Below are 18,052 nucleotides of genomic sequence, written 5' to 3'. Positions count from 1 at the left end.
TTAACAGGGAAGTTACCGTGTTTTGTAATCATGTTGTCCAGCTTTGACTGACTCACAGGTACAATTCCACACAATTTGGTCTATTGACTGCTCTTCATTTCACAGTAGCTGGTGACCTGGGAGGGTCACCAGGACATCGCGTTGCTGAAACCTCGGCTGAGAGTGTTTTCTGTGAAGAACCTGGTCGGACCGGTCTACAACATTTCCCAATGGCCAGTACAGAGGTTCCTGACCCAGTTTTATAGGATCCTGCCCTGCCTGTGGGTGTCTGCCCAGGCACCTTGTGGAGAGGGTGCTGACCTGTCCTCAGGTCACCTGGCAGTCCAGCTCAGCTGCAGGTCTGGTTCTTGTCAGAAGCTGGATCTGAAGCTACAAAGGCAAGCTTCACTGGGACTCACTGGATGGCTACATCTGTTCATGATGCAAAGACCAGCTCTCACAGAATGTCCCAGACCCAGCCCATGGAGGCTGGGCAGCCGGAGAGGTGGCCGAAACACACCAGACTGGCCTCGGGTAAAGTCTGATTCCCGAATTTCTCTGTGGTGTGATGTCTTCAGTCTGTGTGAAGGGGTCGTACACTGGATTCTTTATGCTGACTGCTGCAGGGCTCTGTGCAGAATGGCTCTGCATTGGGGAGCAGGTGATCTGGCTGGGAGTGGCTAGTGGGTAAAGTCCAGAAGAGGTCTCCCTAGGGGGTTAGACAAGTTGGGGGTCTGGCTCCAAGCTGCAAGGGCTTCCTCTGGGCCCTGGGAGGCAGAGGGAAGAAGGAAGGGAAGCTGAGGGTGGCTCAGGAGGAAACGGGGTCCGGGCCTGAGTCTCAGCGGGTGACCTAGGCTTCCGGTGGGGGGCACTGGCCTGTGGAGGAGAGGCAAACAGGCCTTTATCCACGTGTTCTCAAAACTAGAGAGCAAATAGCCTAGCAAAACCCCTCACCTGCCCTTCTGCTCACCCCGCCCCTACCCCATGATACAACAGCCTCCCTTTTGGCCCACAGGACTCCAAATGGATATCCCAGGCCCCATCCACTTGTCTAATCTCACTGGAGACAGCAGGGCTTCGAACGCTGCCCCACTCCCAGCCCCTTCTCAGCATGTCTCATGGGGCCCTGACCTGTCCAGATAGTGTCAAGATCTCACCCTGGGTACCCCAGGCAGGCCAGGACCGGGCCCATCATATGACCATGCTCGGCTCCCCTCTCCCCCCCATGCCCCCCGCAGTAGGGCCATGCCCCCAGCCCCCTCTTTCTTACTTGGCCCTACACCTCGAGACAGGTTTCTTTTACCCACAGCCCCTGTCTCTGAGTAACTGTTGATGTTAAATGCCGTTGAGTTGGTTCCGACTCATAACAACTCTGTCTAGGGTTCCTGAGGAGCAGCTGGTGAGTTTGAACCGCCGACCTTGCGGTCCAGTGCTTATCCTACAGCGCCACACCAGGACTCCAGCGGAATAACTGGCTGACTTAATTGCAATGCACCCCTTGTAACGTGACCTGCACGGAGCTGGGGAGTGCATTCTGTCCTCCCTGGAACGGCCTGTCCACAGTCTGTTGACAGAGAGACACTGGGGAGCTAGGGCCCTGGGCTCTGGAGTCGGGGCCTAGCACGTCCACAGAAAGGGACCAGGCTCAGGACGGCTCCGTGGTGGGTGGGCTGGTGGGAGCCAGCAGGTGAAGCGTTGGGAGGCTGGCTGCAGACCCTCGCCCCTGGGGAAAGGGCTGGAGGACAGGCTTACTTACCATCTCCGTTGAAGGCTGGCGCTTCCTCCAGGTGGAATTGTCTGACATACTGAAGGTATCGTCCCAGCCATTTGGGGTCCTCGGACATGCTTCTTGCTGAAAGCAGAGGTCTGGCAGTGAGGGCGGGGCCCCTGGGTGCTCTCTCTTTTCAGATGGGGCAGCCTCTGGGTCTGTGGGACCAGGGTCCCATCTCTCTCCACCCACGGGGCTGCCTCCAGCTGCCTTTTGAGTTCTAACCCCATTCCCCTCCTCTCCTCATCCTTCCTCCTTGCTGGTCCTCCTAAGAAGGGATCTACCTGCCAAGGTGTTCTTGAAGGTGTAGGACAAATCCCATCACACACATGTCTGTTAAAGACCTTCCAGTAGGGGCCCACTGCACGCAGGGAGGTTGGGATACATGCTACCCACTTCCTGTGATCCAACACCCCGAGTGTGTGTTCACTCATGTCCAGTGCTTCGGGCTCCCAGCTCTGCCTACCGCTCCCCATGCCCACTCGGCCCCTCCCCCAGCCCTTTGCAAGTCTTCAGTCAAGTGCCAGCTTCCAAGTGCCCCTGCCCATCCCAGACATTTCTGCTTTCTGTCTTCGCCATTGTGGTTCTCGTCTCTCCAGACAGAGATAGGGAGAGTCTCTCTGTCTTACAAAGGACGGTCCCAGACTTCTAGGACTGAGAAGGGCATCAGGTGTGTGCTTGCTGAATGAATGAATGAGCTAATGAATAAAGGCCACACTACACCCCAGCCCTGAGGGGCTGGACTGGGAGCAAGCCAAGTCAGAAGGGCCAACTCGGGGTGCCCCATGGTCTCCCCCGCTCCAGGACCAGCTGGCAGAGCGGCACCTACCCAGCAGTGCCCAGAGGCCGTTGGTTTCAGTGTCCTGCTCAACTCGTATGTAGAGAATCATGCTTCGGTAGTCAGTGCCCACGAAGCGGACCAGCACACTGCCGCTGGAGTCAACTGGGGAAGATCCTTACTGAGGCGATCTATGCTGTCCCGGCTGCCACCCCCACCCCGGGCACCATGGTCCCACCAGCACCCGGCCCCTGCTTGCCTTGGCCCAGGGAGTGTGTACTCACAGGCACCTTGGTACTGGCCCTGGAGCCCAGTAGGGTGGACAGTGACATTCAGGCCATGACACACCCCCACTCCCCTGGGAAAGAGAGAGGACATTAGGCAAACACCCTACGGTCCATCCCTAGGCCCTGCCCACCCTAGGGGATGGCTGGTTAGTGGGGGGGGGGGGAGGGGTAGACTTGGTCTCCTTCCCCAGACTCTGCAGAGGCCCCACCCTCCCCATGCACCCTGGGGGGAGGGTGCACCCCATTGGTGTGGGAAGGGCTGGAGGCTCCCAGGAAAAGCTGAGAACCAGGTATCCCTGGACACTACTGTGTCAGGAGCTGGACCTGGGCTGCTCTTGGCTCGGAGCCGCAGGACTGGGGCAGGGATGGTCCAGTTCTGTGTGCAGGTGAAGCCTTTTACACACCCCTGTGTGGGCTGGGTGGAGTGGTCCGCTGGCACGTGGTAGGCACAGTCTGAGGATTCAGCACCCACAGGCGGTGTGGAGAACCATGCAGGACTCAGGAGCCCAGACTGATTACATGGCACCCCTGCTGCTTTAGACCAACACTCTGTGTGCAGCATCACTGCTGGGGGGCAGGGGGAGCCATGAACATCACCACCCCCCACTCAGGGTGTCAGGTCAGCGAAGGGGTGTCCAGGGTGGACGGGTCAGCTGGCAGGTGTGGGCCCCACCAGGCCAATAGTGAGCACAGCAGGCAGCATCCATACCAGGAAAGCCCCCAGGACAAGCCCAGACGTCTGTCTCTCAACAGCTGGAAAGTATGTGAACGCAAGCTGCACCCCTGAGCTGGGCTGTCCACGCAGATGGCCCTGCCTTCTGGCTTCCCCACCTCCATGTGACACCTCTAATCATGTCAGTGCCTCAAGAAGCCCTGGTCTGATGGGGTCCACTTGTCTTGGTCACCTGGGACCCTTGGGTCTGAGGATAGGACTCCAGAGGAGCTGCGGGGCTGAGCTTACATCCAGAAGAACACGAACTCCAGGTCCCCTTGGCCAGTGGTCCAAATAGAGTGCAAAAACAGCCTCAGGGGGTCGTCTGGGGAGACCAGGCCAGGGTTGGTGGCAGCAAGCTGGAGGGTGAGCCAGCGCCCCTCTACCTGCAGGAGGGAGGGTCCTTGTGGATGCTGGCCCTGAGTCCAGCATCCGGAGTTCTTCTGGGACTCAGAGGCACTGCCCGGCTCCTGCACACTGCAGTCGGAGCCCCAGGGTGCACTGGGCGGGGCAGCGGGGGCCCTTGGCCTGCTCCCTCTGCTGGTGCATCCTCTCATCTTCCCCGGGACACTCTGTCCTCCGTGCTGTCTCCCTCCTCTAGGCTCCGGTTGTGTTGGAGCCACACATCAGTTTCAGTGAGCCGGAGGGAAGTGCTCAAGTGTCTTGATGGTCTTGCTCAACACTGTCCACCTGACCATCAGCTTTGGGCTACAGGTCAGAGGGGAAGGTAGGACTATGCACCCCTCCCTGCTCCTGACAGGGTACTGAGGGTCATTCCAGGGTCTGGTGATGCTCCGAGCCAGGCCCCAACTCCCTTCTTCTGGGACTGCCTTGGCAGCCAGCTTCAACTACGTGGATGAGAGCAGTGAGCCTAGGACCACGCCTTTGTCCATAACCATCGGTCTAAGGAAGGACAGTCCTCTCTGTCGGGGGGTGGGGTGCAGGGCAAGGCTAGGATGGGGCCTGGAGCTGCCCTTACATGCCCCCCAACTTCTTGTGTCCTGTATTCCCCCCATTGATACCCTCCCCAGGGCCACCTCTGAGATCCTCCATGTGTCCTGGTCCCCGGCTGTGACAGTTACCTTCTGGGCATCCAAGTCTCTCTGCAGAGGCACTTCCTGTAGGGTCTTCTGAGTACTGGCCAGGCCCAGGCCAAGAACCAGCAGCAGGATCCGTCTTCCCAGGTCCATGTCTCCACGGCTTTGGCAGGAAGAACCTCCCAGGGGCCCCTCTGTGTGATGTCCCTGCCCGTTCCTGGGAATTCTGGGAGCATCCCAGAGGAGTGGCACAGCCTCCTTGGTCCCCAGTGGGCATGGACCTCAGGCCAGCGGCTGGCAGTCAGGTTGGTTTAACCACATGCACCTGTGGGGGCGGTGGGGAGGAGCCGGGATGACCTCCCTGTAGTGGTTTACATTTCATCTCAGCCCACACCCTGATCTCAGGGTGTGGCGGGGACGGAGGATGATGCTCCTAGCACTGAGCACCAGTGGGGATGAGGAAGGATGCTCGCAGATCTGAACATCAGTGAGGATGACGATGATGCTCCCAGCAGTGAGCACCAGCAGACGATGTGATTTATGAGACCATTTGTGACCATCATCTCGAAACCCAGCTGCCATCCTGGAGCAGTCTCCCGGTTTCTTCGCTCCCTGTTCTCCTGCCCCTGAGTGGGACAAGCTGCCCACTCACACTCCAGGCTGAGGACAGGTCAGACTGACCGATGGGTGCTCCCTCTGGGGGTTCCTGGGCACTGCCCTCACTGAGCCTCTGACTGTGTCAAATCCAAGCTTCCTCTTTTCCTCTTCGGAGGTTTGAGTCTGGCTGGAAGTGAGGGGGCTCGATGGGGACTCGCAGCCTGCTGGAAGAGCCAGGAGGGGCCACTGTGGTGATTCAGTATGGGACTGGGGTCTGGACACGTCCTCCTGGGGTCTCCTCACCCCCAGAACTGGGGGCTGAAGGGGGTCACGTGCCCAGCAACCCTACTCATCATGAGGCTATCCCATCTCCTTGAGCTGACCCTACATGGGTAGGTGAGTGACCCCCTCAGTCCTCTGCCCCTCTTCTTGGAGTGGAGGATGTGACTGACCCCTGCCCTTCCCCATGCCCACCCTCCTGTGACCTGGGCCAGAGACCCTGTCTCCACACATTGGGGAGTTTCAGAGAGGGGCATAGAGTTTGTGTGGGTTCCAGGGTCAGGGAGGGAACCATCCCCAGCTCCATTCTGATGGCACAGGTGGTGGTGGTGGGGCAGACACTGTTCCAAGGTGGGCCATGGGAGCCCTGTGACCCCTGAGCCACCATTTATGATGGAGGGGAGGATGAGCTGCCCGGCCTGGGGCAGCGACTTCCATGTGTGGACCTGCTGGGGTCTGGGGCTCAGTGGTTTGGTCAGCCACTCAGTCAGCTGCTGCTATGAAAGCATTCTGTAGGTGTGGTCCACAGTGCTGACTCACAGCACCCCTATGTCCAGTCAAGTGAGGCATGCCCAGTCCTGCACCATCCCACAAGCACCAAGATCACCTTCCACAGTATGGGTGGACCTTGTCCAATTAGTTGAGGGCTTTATGAGCAGAAGGAGGTTTCCTGGAGAAAAGGGTTCTGCTGGGCTCCCAGTCTGCTGCCCAGCCTGTGGTTTCAAACTTGCCAGGCCTTCAATTGTGTGAACCAGTCCCTTAAAGTCAATTGGTCTGTATATGTGCATCTCTTTCTCTTTTTTCTTTAAAGCTTTTATCGTGAATTTAGTGATAGTTTACATGGGAGAACACTGGTTTTGCACTCAGTCTATTGTATTTTGTTTTGTTGCAATGATTACAAACCCCTCTGTGCATCATCACAACAGTATTTGCCTCTATACAGTCTGTTGGTTTTTTTTTTTTTGTGTGTGTGTGTGCTATGCCCCGCAAAACACGCAGGAATATATATCATTGTTTAAACAACCCAAGGGCACATTCTGCAAGCCTGCCTCCTGGCCACCAGCACACAGCTTTTTTCTTTCCCTGAGTCTAGAGTCCTCAGCTGCTCCCTCTCTCCATGTCCTCATCTCTGCCTCCATCTCTGGTGTCACTGCTTCTATGGATAGGGTCCCACATTCTGCTCATGCTCTTCTTTCTCCCTTGATGGTCCTAGGGTCCTAAGATTACCTGGTACTCCCCCTTTTTTGTTATAAAACTTCTACCTTCACAGTTGTGATGATCACAATTAGTCATGATAACAATTAGTATTGAATCAAATGAATCTTATCCCCGTCTCCTTTCACCAGACCCTTCCCACACACACTCTGAAACTAAACTCTCACTTGAAAACTTGTAAGCCAGTCACTTCGTGCCTTTATTGCCCCCTCATTTTAGGTAGCCAATGTCTAAGTTGCCTGTCCCTATCTACCCTGTGTACAGAGGAGATACGTTTGATCCTTACTGTGAAAACTCCTGCCCTCTCAGTTGGTATTTTGATCTATTCCATTCATAAGTAAAGGTCAACTTCATCAAATTGTAGCGATTTTATCAAATATCTTTATCTTCCTCTAGTCGAGTTCTGGTCATCAAGCCATTGAAGCTAGGTCAAATGGGTGCTATCTTCAAATTTGGGCATTTTTGTGCGTCTCTGTATATGTACAACTCTTATGTCTCCGTGTGCATGTGTCTATCCATCCATCAATTGATTCGTCATCATCTATCACTTGTCTATCTGTCTATTTATCTATCATCTGCCTGCCTGTCCATCCATCCATCCATCCATCCATCCATCCATCCATCCATCCATCCATCCATCCATCCATCATCTACCATCTACCTATCATCCATCTGCCTGCCTACCTATCCATCCATCTATCTATCTATCCACCCATCTGTTCCTCCATCCATCCATCCATCCATCCATCCATCTACCTATCATCTATCATCCTTCTATCATGTGTCTTTCTGTCTATTTATCTATGCACTTCCAGAGTCCCTGACACTCATCTACTAACCAAAAGGTTGAAGGTTCGAATCTACCCACAGGCATCTCAGAAGAAAGTCCTGGTGATCGGCTCATGAAAAACAAGCCGTTATGAACCTTGTGGAACACAGCTCTACTTGGGACACACATGGGGATGCCATGAATTGGGTGGACTCCATGGTAACTGGCCCATATACTGTCCACCGGCCCTGCTTCTCTGAAACAGCTACCCAAGTGTCTAGGACCTTCTTAGATAAATGGGTACTGGCTGCACTCTCTTCTCGCAGAGATTGAGGCTCAGGACCCTATGCCCTCAAGAGCTGGGGCTTTGCTCGTACCCTGAGTGAGTTATTCTGAGGGTGGAAGCTTGCCTGCTGATGGGGGACACACATGAACATATGAGAACTTAACCAAATAATCTAGAACTGTCTGAGACATACCCCCCTCAACACTCTCACCCTTCTTCCCTCCTTGTTCTGTTTCATGCTAATGGTCGCCACTGGTCCCTCTTTGTGTGGCTTTTGAAAGAGTGACCCCCCAGAAAGACAGACACCCAGAGGGAGAGTTTACCCTTTGGTATGTTTATCAGAACATCTGATCACCTTGGGAACTAGTGTGAATGTTAGAGCAATCAAGCTTGTAGCCCACTGTTGAAAGTGGGTATAAATATTGTTTGCAAAGGGTATTTCAGCAGACACCATCCCTCTTGTTTGTGGGTCCCCTGGGATCTGGCTTTCTGACAATAAAGACATTTCTCTTTCTGTGTTTATCTGAGATGTTTGTGAGTTGGACTCAGTTGCTCCAGGGAGTCAGGCCCAAACTTCAGAGCTGACAGATAGGCACGTTTCTGTGGTAACAGGGCTGATGAAGTATGCCCCCACCCCCCGTCCTTCCCACCCCAGGACTTGGTGCTGTCTGCCCTGGCCCTAGACCAGTGTGTCCACCCCATGGCCTGGGCCACTTGGAGTTGAAACTAGGTCCTGAAGGGGCTGAGTCTGCATTACTGACCAAGGCAGGCCTCCTTTGTGGGGACAAAGCTGGGTTCTGGAAAGAGCTGGGTGGGCCTGGGCCTGAGATGTCTACCTCAGGGCCTTTCCCTGCAGCTCCACCTTCCTGGTGTGGGAGCTAGCCTGGGATCTGCTTTTGCAGATGGGGACAAACATGGTTTCCTGTCTCACCACCCCTTCCTTAAGGCCAGGTCTTGACAATAATCCATTGGAACTAGTGTAGACCTGTTTATTGCATGGTGGAGAGGAAGCAGGGGACAGGATGATGTTCAGAGACATCCAGCGGTGGGAGTCTAGGGCCCTCTGGCTCCAGGTCTGCCTCCAGCTTCACGACTGCTTCGTTGAGGATCTGGGAACCAGACTCCCGTGGGCCTGTCTGCCTCCTCCGGCCCACATCTCACTGCCCCCTCCCCCTGTTGTCTCAGCCCCCCACCCATCCAGGAGCCTCAGGGCTTTCCCCACTCCATGAGATTCCTGGGGCCCCCGGTTTTCCTAATCTCTCAGAGCGATGGAGCCCACTGGTCTCACACTGCTGCAGAGGACAGACTGGGCGGGGGTCCTGGGGCTGCTGGGGGAAAGCCCCAGGGGCCCTAAACAAGGTGTGGGGCCACTTTGTCAGCATAGCTGGGTGGGGCCACCTGAGTCTGCAAAGCACAGGGTGAGAGTGTGTGAGGACTGACCAGAGGTGGACAGGAGGAAAGTGTGGGTGGACACGAGTCCTCATGACCAGAAAGGAAGAAAGTGGTGCTGCCTGAGATGATGTCGTTCTGAAAGAGTGACCACCCACAGGCTGCTGTGGGGCAGAGCGGGGGAGGGGGATCTTGCTCTGTTGCAGGTTCTCAGTGTCCCCTAGGCATGCTGACCCCAGGGGGCTCAGGGCAGAGGACACGTGGCCATACTTGGTGGGGATGGTCCCCAGAACAAGCAAGGACTCCTTGCCGGGGGAAAACTGCTTCCTGAAGTTAGGCGAACACAGTGGGGCAGGTGTCCACTCACCTAGGGTTCTGAGGAGACGCACTTTGCTGTGAATGAGACAATCCCAGGTCAGCGAGCGGCCTTTGCAAATCCTCTGCCCTCCGCCCCGCCAGCCCCTCTCAGGACCCACTGTAGGTCACATCCAGACTAGAAGGGAGAGCAATGCAAGGGGCTTACAGTGGTTGGACAGATCGAAGACGTTCTTGTCTGGGATGCCCCTCATGGTGGTATGCGTCCGGTATGCCTCATGACCCTTGTCCTCCACTGACGTGGTCCTGCCTACAGAGCCAGGGGCAGGGCATATTCTTAGCCAATGAGACCCTATCCCTGCTGGATGGAGGCGAGGGGTTGGGGGCTCTCAGGGTGTTCCCATGGAGTGTGGCCAAGCCCACCACCGTACTCCTGCCGTGGTGGCAAAGTAGGCTGTGGGTCCACCCGGCTGGTCAGCGCCTGCATCCCTGAAGACTCTGGCAGGGCTCCACAGAGCAAACCAGGAGTGGCCAAGCCAGGGTGGCCATCAGACAAATAGCCACAGCCTCCAGAAGTGCCCGGGGCCCGGGGAGCTGTGTTTGCATGCTGGGGTCTCCCTGGAAGGCCGGGGTCCAGCCCTGTGGCAGACAATACCCACCAAACAGCTCTACCACAACCAGGTGGTTGTTGGAGCTCATGTTTTCTGTGTCGACCACAAGAAAATCATGTGTGACCACCACGAAGGTCATGTAGTTCTTGCCCTCGTCTGTGAAAGAAAGCAGGGGTGGCCTCAGTGCCTTCGGCAGCCTCAACCAGGGGGCGCTCCTAGCCCAGACTTATGGGAAGGGTTCCTTCTCCTTCTCATTCAATCTCTCTCTGCCTTCCTCCTCTGCTTTCTCTTCCCTCTCCCTGCAACCCCCTTCCTCTGTCCATCCCCCACTCTCCTTCAGTCTCTCCTGTACATGAATCTTCACTGGACCTCAGTCCATTCGGGATAGGCCAAGTTTTCCTACTCATTGTTCACCATCCCATCAGCTACTCGGTTCACTCATTCCATCGTCCACTCTTTCTGTACCAGGTTACTCTGAGCGGTCTGTCCTGGGGTTGGACCCCAGGTAGAACCAATGGCACTCAGGACACGTGGGAGGGGTGGGGTCTTTGCCCCCATGACACATCTGGGCATGGTCACGTGTGGGGCGGGGGACCTGCCCTGCAGGGTCCCTCAGCTTTCGGGCTGTGGTTTATAAAACACTAGAACCTTGTTTTCTCCCTAATGGAGATCTTACAAGGTTCCCAGAGATCAGCTCCTCCTCTCTGGTCCACAATGGGGTCTAGGAAAAGGGGGCCTTCCCACTGTCTTCTGGGGAGCACACATTTGGGGATCTGTTGCTCCTAGGGTCTGCATATCCAAGCGTGGCTGGTGCTGTCTGGTTCCCCCTCAGGTAGGACCTGAAGACCCCCGCCTACTTCATTAACCACCGGAGACAGCTCCTGCTGACCCGTGCCTGAGCCCCTTCCCCCCAGCGGGGACATGACCATGCTTACTCACAGTCAAACTCATATTGGCCTGGGATGGCTGTCTTCTTCCCAATGAAGAATTCCTCTGTGCACTGGTCGTTTGTTCTAGAAGGAAACCCACTTTCTTACTGGGCGGTATTTGCAGTAGGGCTCTGTGAGGGTCGCCTGCTTGGCCCTGTGGGAATGGGCTGGGTCCTGGCTTTCTTAGGGTGTGGGGGCCGTGTAGGGGCTCAGCCTCACCTGTGGAAGTAGGTGACCTTCAGGTTCCCATCTTTCAGAAGCTTGATGGAGGACATGTAACACCGGTAGTCACCGCCCTCTTCGATGGCAGACCGGTTGGTGGAGCCCAGTTTGACAGAGGTCCACCGGCCTTGGACCTACAGCGAGGTGAGTGAGTTTTTCTGGTGCAGCTCTGGGGGCCGGATCCCAGGTCAGGTCCAAGCTTGCTGCCCTCTGCCAGCATCACTGGACCCAATCACAAGGGGACTCTGGGATCTGTTAGTGAGGAGCCCCTCCCAGAAGGGGCCTAGAGGACCCTAGTGTGTCCACTGCTCTAGCCTCCCTCTGCCGTCAGCCTCCCGGACCCACTCTGTGGGATAGTGTCAGCCCTGGACATTCAGCGCAGGGGCTCCCCTCAGCCACACAGGGTGCTGAGAGACGGGGTGAGGGCAGGGAGCCTCAGGAACTCCTCGCTCCTGGAAGTCCTAGCTGCCTCAGCCCCAGTTCACTACCTGCTCAGCTTGGAAGCCCGGCTGCACAGGCACGGGCTTGGGCAGGGGACCCAGAGCTGCATAGGCCAGGTCCAGACTCAGGAGGAAGCACAACAGATTCATGGTGCTTCGTGGCCCCGGGGAGGCTGTGGGGACAATCGCGCCTGCACCCCTATATATGTGGCTTCAGGTCAGGGCCACCATAGGTCACCAGGTGCCCCCCCCCCCCCCGCCCCCCACCACCGGAATCAAAATGTTTGCTGAGCCGGAGGAGTGTCCTGGGCCAGAGCCACCAGCTCTCTGCGGCGACAGCCCAGCTCTGGAAAGGTCAGGGGTGGGGGATGGGAGTGGGCAGGGCCTCAGAACCCTGGTGTGTGGACCCAGAAGCAGCTAGACAGGATTCTAGGTGGGATCTGAGAACATAAGACCCCGGAGATTGGAGCTACCTAAGTGCTGGTGGGAGGCTGTGCACGTATTTTGCGGGGAGCATGGAGGCCTGGAGAGGCGCTGCGGGTTAATGCACCAGACTGCAAAGTCCTTTGAACTGCAAGGTTCAAGCTCACCAGCTGCTCCTCAGAAACCCTATATAGAGTTGCTATGGGTCAGAACTGACGTGACGGCACTTCCCAACAACAACAACATGGCTGGTCCGGATCCTGTGAACCCACAAACTTGAACACCCCAGGAAGGAAGCATCCACTTGACCCCACTCAGTCCACTCTCAGGTGCTCTGGAATCTGTGCTATTTGGGGGCCAGCCCCTGGACAATTGAGGCTGGCGGCCGGACAGTCTGTGTGGCCAGCTTTGCTGCCAGTCCTGAGACCCTGAACTATGAGAGACCCCGATAGTGAAGCAGGGTCACAGTGAGGCTGTGGGATCTGGTGCTAAGATGTGCCCCACCCTCTGCACTGCTGGTACATCCTGTGGGATCCTCAGAACAATGAAAGCCCGTTTGTCTGCCACCAACCACTCCCAGCTCAGGGTCTGACAGAGAGCCAGCTGCTAGAGCCAGCGAGACCAAAGGGATTATCGTTGTGGGCCTGCTGAAGAGGCTGTGTCCTGCCAGATGTGGGCTATGGGCTTGTCCCTTCACACATGGACAGAAAGGATGGGGGATGGGGAGTTGGCTGTGTCCCCGTGATGCTACCCGGAGTGTCACACATGTCTTTGCTGTTCTGTGCTGAGCTTCTTTGTCCCACAGGAGGTGGGGCTGGGGGACCCATAGCAGCAGCTACTCAGAGACTGTAATTGTGTGTGCATGCATTCAGCTGTGTTTGTGCATGTGTGTACAACTGTGCTAATATGTGCACATGTGTGTGCAATGCATACATGCCCCCATTCCATGTGCTGGCATACATGTGCATGCACGTGCAAATATGCCCCTGTTCCATGTATTGGCACATATGCACATGCATGTTTGCACTTGTACAATGTGTGTACATGTGTACACCTGTGCTCATATGTGCATATGTGTGCATTGTCTATATGTCACTATTCCATGTGTTGACATACGCACACACATGCTTGCATCTATGCATGGTTTGTGTGTACATATATGTGCAACTGTGCACACATGTGTTGGAACATGTCTGTGCGTGTTTGCATTTGTGCACAGTGCATACATCTGTGTTCTTATATGCACACGTGTGTACAGTGCATACATTTCCATATTCCACATGTTGGCACATGTGTACATGTGGGCATGCATGTTTGTATTGTGCACTGTGTGTACATGCGTGTACACCATCCTATGTTTTCTGCTCAGACCTTTGCCCACACTTGCATAGGGTCCATGACCCTCTGTAATGCACCCTCCAGGGGACTGTAGATACCTCGGTGCCCTAGATGCTGCCCCTACAACTACCCCCACGGGGCTGTGGGGTCCCCTGAGCCTGGGTCCCTGAGGGCCAAGGTGGAAGGGAAAATTCAAGAAGGTTTTTGGAGTTCTGGAGATGTTGCTTAAGGGGAAAGCCCCAGATGCTCACTGCCCAGTGGTGTCTGGTCATGTCCAGCAGGACAGTAAGTGAGGTGGGAGAATGGGGGCGCCTGGGGAGCAGCTGGATGCTGGTATGATGAACATGCTTGTGTGGGAGCAGAGCCCATCAGCTGCCTCTGGGATGGGGTCAGGACGTCATGTCATTCTGAATGTGGAGATATGAGGACTGGGCTTGCCTATCCAGAACCAAACTGTACTTGGTCACCTGCCTTCATGTGGGCGGTGGGCATTGGGGTGGTCATGAAGAACAGCACCCAGACCCTCAGTCCTTTGTGGAATCAAGTAGAGAAAGACGCGCGGACCTCCTGAAGCTGTGACTGTGCCCCCAGAGCCTTGTCTTCCACAAGCGCAGGAAGGTGTTCAGGACTGTGAGCGGCGCAGGGTCTCCAGGGAGGGGTCAGCAGCGCTGTCCTGCTGGTCCCCTGTCTCCCTCCCTCTGGTCAGCAGGCTCTGGGCTGGAGGTCGGATGTTAAGGGTTCACTATTGAAACTGCTGAAACCTTTTCACAATCGCAGCAACATCCTCTTCTCCTTTCCTCTGCTCTCCCTTTACAAGTCAGTGAAATTGGGGCCCAAGACACGCTTGTACTCCTGTGTGGAGTGAGATCGGAAACGAAGATTCTAGACCACCTGCCATCCTGCCCACCGTGCTCCTGTAGCTGAGCCCTCCCCCCTCCATCCCACACACACAGGGACCAGCGCGGGGCCTGTTCAGCACACACACACACACACACACACACACAAGTCGGTCACACCTGCAGTGGGGGCCAGGGGCACCGTCGGCTGTGGCTACAAAGCCTCCCCCGAGTAGACCACATCTCAGGTCCCCAGGCTCTGAGCATGTGACTGAGAAGCACTTTCTGTCCAAGTGTCCAGGGCCATGTGTCCTGTGATCAGCCATCCCCAGAGCCCTAAGGTGGGTGAGGAGGAGATGATAGAACAGCCTGCTCAGGACCCACCCTATCCACCTACTTTCAGCAGCCCCCAGCCCCCCGCCTTCAGAACAGTCCGTCCATTAGCAGTGCTCTTAGCCCACATGCGGCTGAGGATGAAGCACTACCTGGCCTGGGCAGTCTGGAGTCCACTGTCCACTGACCCAGGGGGCCAGCTACTCTGACCCACAGGGGACGGTCACCTGGATCCCCTCCATGCTGACCTACAGGGGGTGGTCACCTGGAACTTCTCAATACTGACTCATAGGGGATGGTCACTTGGGTCCCGCCCCCATGCTGACCCACAGGAGACGGTGACCTAGGCTCCTTCCATACTGACCCATAGGGGGCGGTCACTGGGTCCCTCCCTGTCCCTGATTGGTAGCAATAGGTTTGGTTTGGTTTTTGGTTTCGGTGTGCTCCTGTCTTCCCATCCGCATCTGTGTGGCTGTGCGATTCAGCCTTAATAAATTCTTCATCACCGTTTGTGTCCTACCTGTGTGAGTTTCCGTTCACACTTGCACACTGTGAGTCCCTTCTCTGTGGGGACAGTGGATGTTCCACACCACAATCCATGACAGAGATGTTTCTTCACCCAATTCCCTCACGGCAACTGTCTTCCATGTGAAGAGAACCACATGCATGAGGGTTAAGGCCTGCTTCCTTTCACTTAGCAAGCTCCATGTCACATGCTTCTGTTGCTGGGTGGTATTCCGTGGTGAGGGTGGCCCACAGTCACCAGTGGAAGGATACCATGTTTTTCTTCATGTAATCTAGTTTCTCAGGTAATTTGCTCAGCGTACAGATTGAACAAGTCTGGTGAAAGGATACAACAACCGATTGGAAAAGATGAAAGATGAAAGATGACCTAATGGGATGGAAATCATAGAACAATATCATTAACATCTCACACAAGTCAAGTTTTGCTGACGAGAATTCAAAAACATCAGTTGGCAGCTGTCAGAAATTCAAGCCAGATTCAAAAGAGGACGTGGAATTAGGGGTACCATATGTGCATACTGGCTGCATATATGCAATGTGTATACACGTGTGTTCATGTTGTGCTGTGTGTGCTCTTCTAAACATGTGCACACTGTGTGCATGTGTGTACAGTGTATGTACACACAGTGTGCACACTTCATGTACGCTGTACACACTATTCTTATGTCCGTACTATGCATATTGTTCACGGTTTGCACATTTGCACACACACAGTATACACATGTACATTCAGTGTACATGTGCACACACAGTGTTCACACCCACACACTCAGTATACACACTCGCACACAAGAGGCAGAAGTGATCCAGTCAGAGCAAAAGTAGACTGGTTCACAGCAGACATCATGGTCACGGTGTTTTGAAATGCTCAAGGCATTTTACTCATTGAGTTTCTGGTGAGCCAAAGAAGGGTGCATCTGCTTGGGATGAGAGTGTTTTGCGAAGTGAAGTCAAAGCCTCACCGGCGCATCCTTTCCCGTCTCATTCCTCTTCTCGGACAAGAGCAATCTTAGGAGCGTGCAGACGGGACAGGATTATAGTCCTGATGTGGTACCTGTGACTTCCTTGTTTGCAGACCTTTAAGGGCCCATTTCCCTGCAGTCACCACAGTGAAAGAGACAAGATTGACTGGGTTCTGCTGCCAGGACCCTCAGTTCTCAGGGGTGGACCAGACGGCTGCTGTCACCGTTTACAGTGTCTTCATCCAGATGGAGCTTATGTTGGGAAAAAACATTTGTATTTTTAATTTTTATCTTTTATTTCCATTTGACCATGAATTTTGAAGACCCTCACATTGTCTTAAAGTTCTGTGGTCAGAGCTCCAAGCTGTGGGCAGAAGTGTCCCTTTCACAGGCTCAGGTGAGGCCATTCCTGGTTTCTCCCAGCATTTCTTGGCTCCTGATCACAAAGCCTTCTCCTGACTTTGACCTTCTTACTTGCTTCTAATAAAGACCTTTGTGGTTACAAAGAAGGTCACCAAGACGATTTCCCAGCTCCCAATTCTTAACTTGCTAACGCCTTCAAAGTCCCTTTTCCCATGTCAGGGGACACTTCCAGGTTCCAAGGATTAGGATGTGGACAACTTTGGGGGTGGGCGTGAGGGGCACTCATTATCCAGCCTTCCCTAGTGGTGTAGACAAATGCAATTGTTCCTTTGGCAGACTTGGAACTTTCAAGCTTACTGACTCACTGGTTCTAGGGAATTTTTAAATAGATTCTTTGGGGGATAAACAATTGCTTCATCTGTGAATGAAGAAAGATTTGTTTTCTCCATCCCTACATGTATTCCTTTCCTTTCTCCTATAGTCTTAGCACACTGGTTGGGACTTCCTGTGTGCTGCTGAATAGGACACCCTTACCTTCTTCCCAACCTTGGGAGGAAACAGTCTCTTCCCTGAAATCTGACCTTAGCTGTAGGAGCCTGTCAGCTGAAGGAAGTCCCCTGCTGTTTCCTGGTAGAATTGTACTTTCTGGCCCTCTTGTGGTTAACTGTGGTTACAACACGCACTTGCTAACAGGCTATGAGGTGAGGTGACCTGTACACCTTCCAGGTGCTAACGGAAAGGTTGACGATTCTCCTTAACCATGGAAGAAAGACCAGGAGCTCTACTTCTGAAAGGTCAGCCATTAGACACACTATGGAGTCCAGTTCTCCCCTGACACACACAGGGGTGCCGCGAGTCAGAGTGAACTGTATGGCCACTGGTTTATACCCTGGACTGTATCCAGCTCCCAGGCCCAGGACTTCCCACCAGATCCTTCCCACCAGCCAGTCAGGACAGACACCAAGGAGAGTGTGCATGGGACATTTATTGATGGAGAGAAGCCACCTAGGAGAACAAGAGTCACAGCTGAGACCCAGGACGAGTGGCTGTCATTGGTCTTCCATCTCTGCAACGCCTCCATGGTGAGGATGATGAGGGTGAGGGTTTCCCTCACTGCAAAGGAGCTGGCTCCGGGGACACTGGGGGGCCTAGAGGGGTGGGTACAGCAGTGCTTCTGTCACTGTGTGGATTGGACCGGTACCAGCCCCAACCAGGCTGTGGGGAGAGGTGGGCCTGTGTGAGGTGGTGCCTCGAGCCACCCACAGCCACACCTTGAAAAGAGCGGTCACCTTCTCCCTCCACTAGCCCCCACAGGTAGGAACTGGGCTTTAATGGGGCTCAGGACACATGAAATGACCACTTGATAAATATTAGCCCAAGAGATGTCAGCACTTGGTTAGTCCAGCTGTCTGGATTTGCAAGGGGAGTTCTCAGGACCTTGTAGGAGGTGTCCAAGACCTCCTAGTGGATGGGGTTTGTCCCCTTAGCAGTACTGCCCAGTGGGAATGTGGGTGAATACTTTACCCCTAGAAGTAGAACAAATCCACACACCTATATGCGACACTGCTCTGTGGGGGAAAGTGACAAAGAGACATGGTGGGAAATCTGAGGACATGATCAACAGCTCAGAAGCCCCCACACCTACTACCCAGGGCCACA

At 54.8% G+C, this 18,052-nt stretch overlaps 3 protein-coding genes across 3 annotated transcripts in view; all 3 read right to left on the bottom strand.

The window, feature by feature from the left end:
- Window positions 1-829: 829 nt before the first annotated feature.
- LOC102832244 (beta-lactoglobulin-like) lies at window positions 830-4,714 on the bottom strand. The gene is made up of 6 exons (XM_006863806.1): window positions 4,607-4,714; window positions 3,774-3,910; window positions 2,810-2,883; window positions 2,577-2,690; window positions 1,736-1,831; window positions 830-855 (listed from the first exon to the last, which is right to left on the bottom strand). Exons 1-6 carry the CDS (start codon window positions 4,712-4,714, stop codon window positions 830-832), a joined length of 555 nt encoding a protein of 184 aa, XP_006863868.1.
- A 4,343-nt stretch (window positions 4,715-9,057) lies between these two features.
- On the bottom strand, window positions 9,058-11,763 carry LOC102831863. Its single transcript, XM_006863805.1, has 8 exons — window positions 11,662-11,763; window positions 11,171-11,307; window positions 10,962-11,035; window positions 10,071-10,178; window positions 9,835-10,029; window positions 9,583-9,721; window positions 9,255-9,423; window positions 9,058-9,111 (listed from the first exon to the last, which is right to left on the bottom strand). Exons 1-8 carry the CDS (start codon window positions 11,761-11,763, stop codon window positions 9,058-9,060), a joined length of 978 nt encoding a protein of 325 aa, XP_006863867.1.
- Window positions 11,764-11,888: 125 nt separating this feature from the next.
- LOC102831484 overlaps window positions 11,889-18,052 on the bottom strand; it is a 33,776-nt gene continuing 27,612 nt past the window's right edge. The window contains exon 13 of the mRNA XM_006863804.1: window positions 11,889-11,959. Within this exon, the coding sequence (XP_006863866.1) occupies window positions 11,889-11,959 (71 nt within the window). The remainder of the gene's footprint in view (window positions 11,960-18,052) is intronic.

This window comes from Chrysochloris asiatica, unplaced genomic scaffold (assembly GCF_000296735.1).
Source record: "Chrysochloris asiatica unplaced genomic scaffold, ChrAsi1.0 scaffold00056, whole genome shotgun sequence".
Classification (NCBI taxonomy): domain Eukaryota; kingdom Metazoa; phylum Chordata; class Mammalia; order Afrosoricida; family Chrysochloridae; genus Chrysochloris; species Chrysochloris asiatica.
Note: the sequence above shows the minus strand (reverse complement) of the source record. Positions and strands in the feature narration are given on the sequence as shown.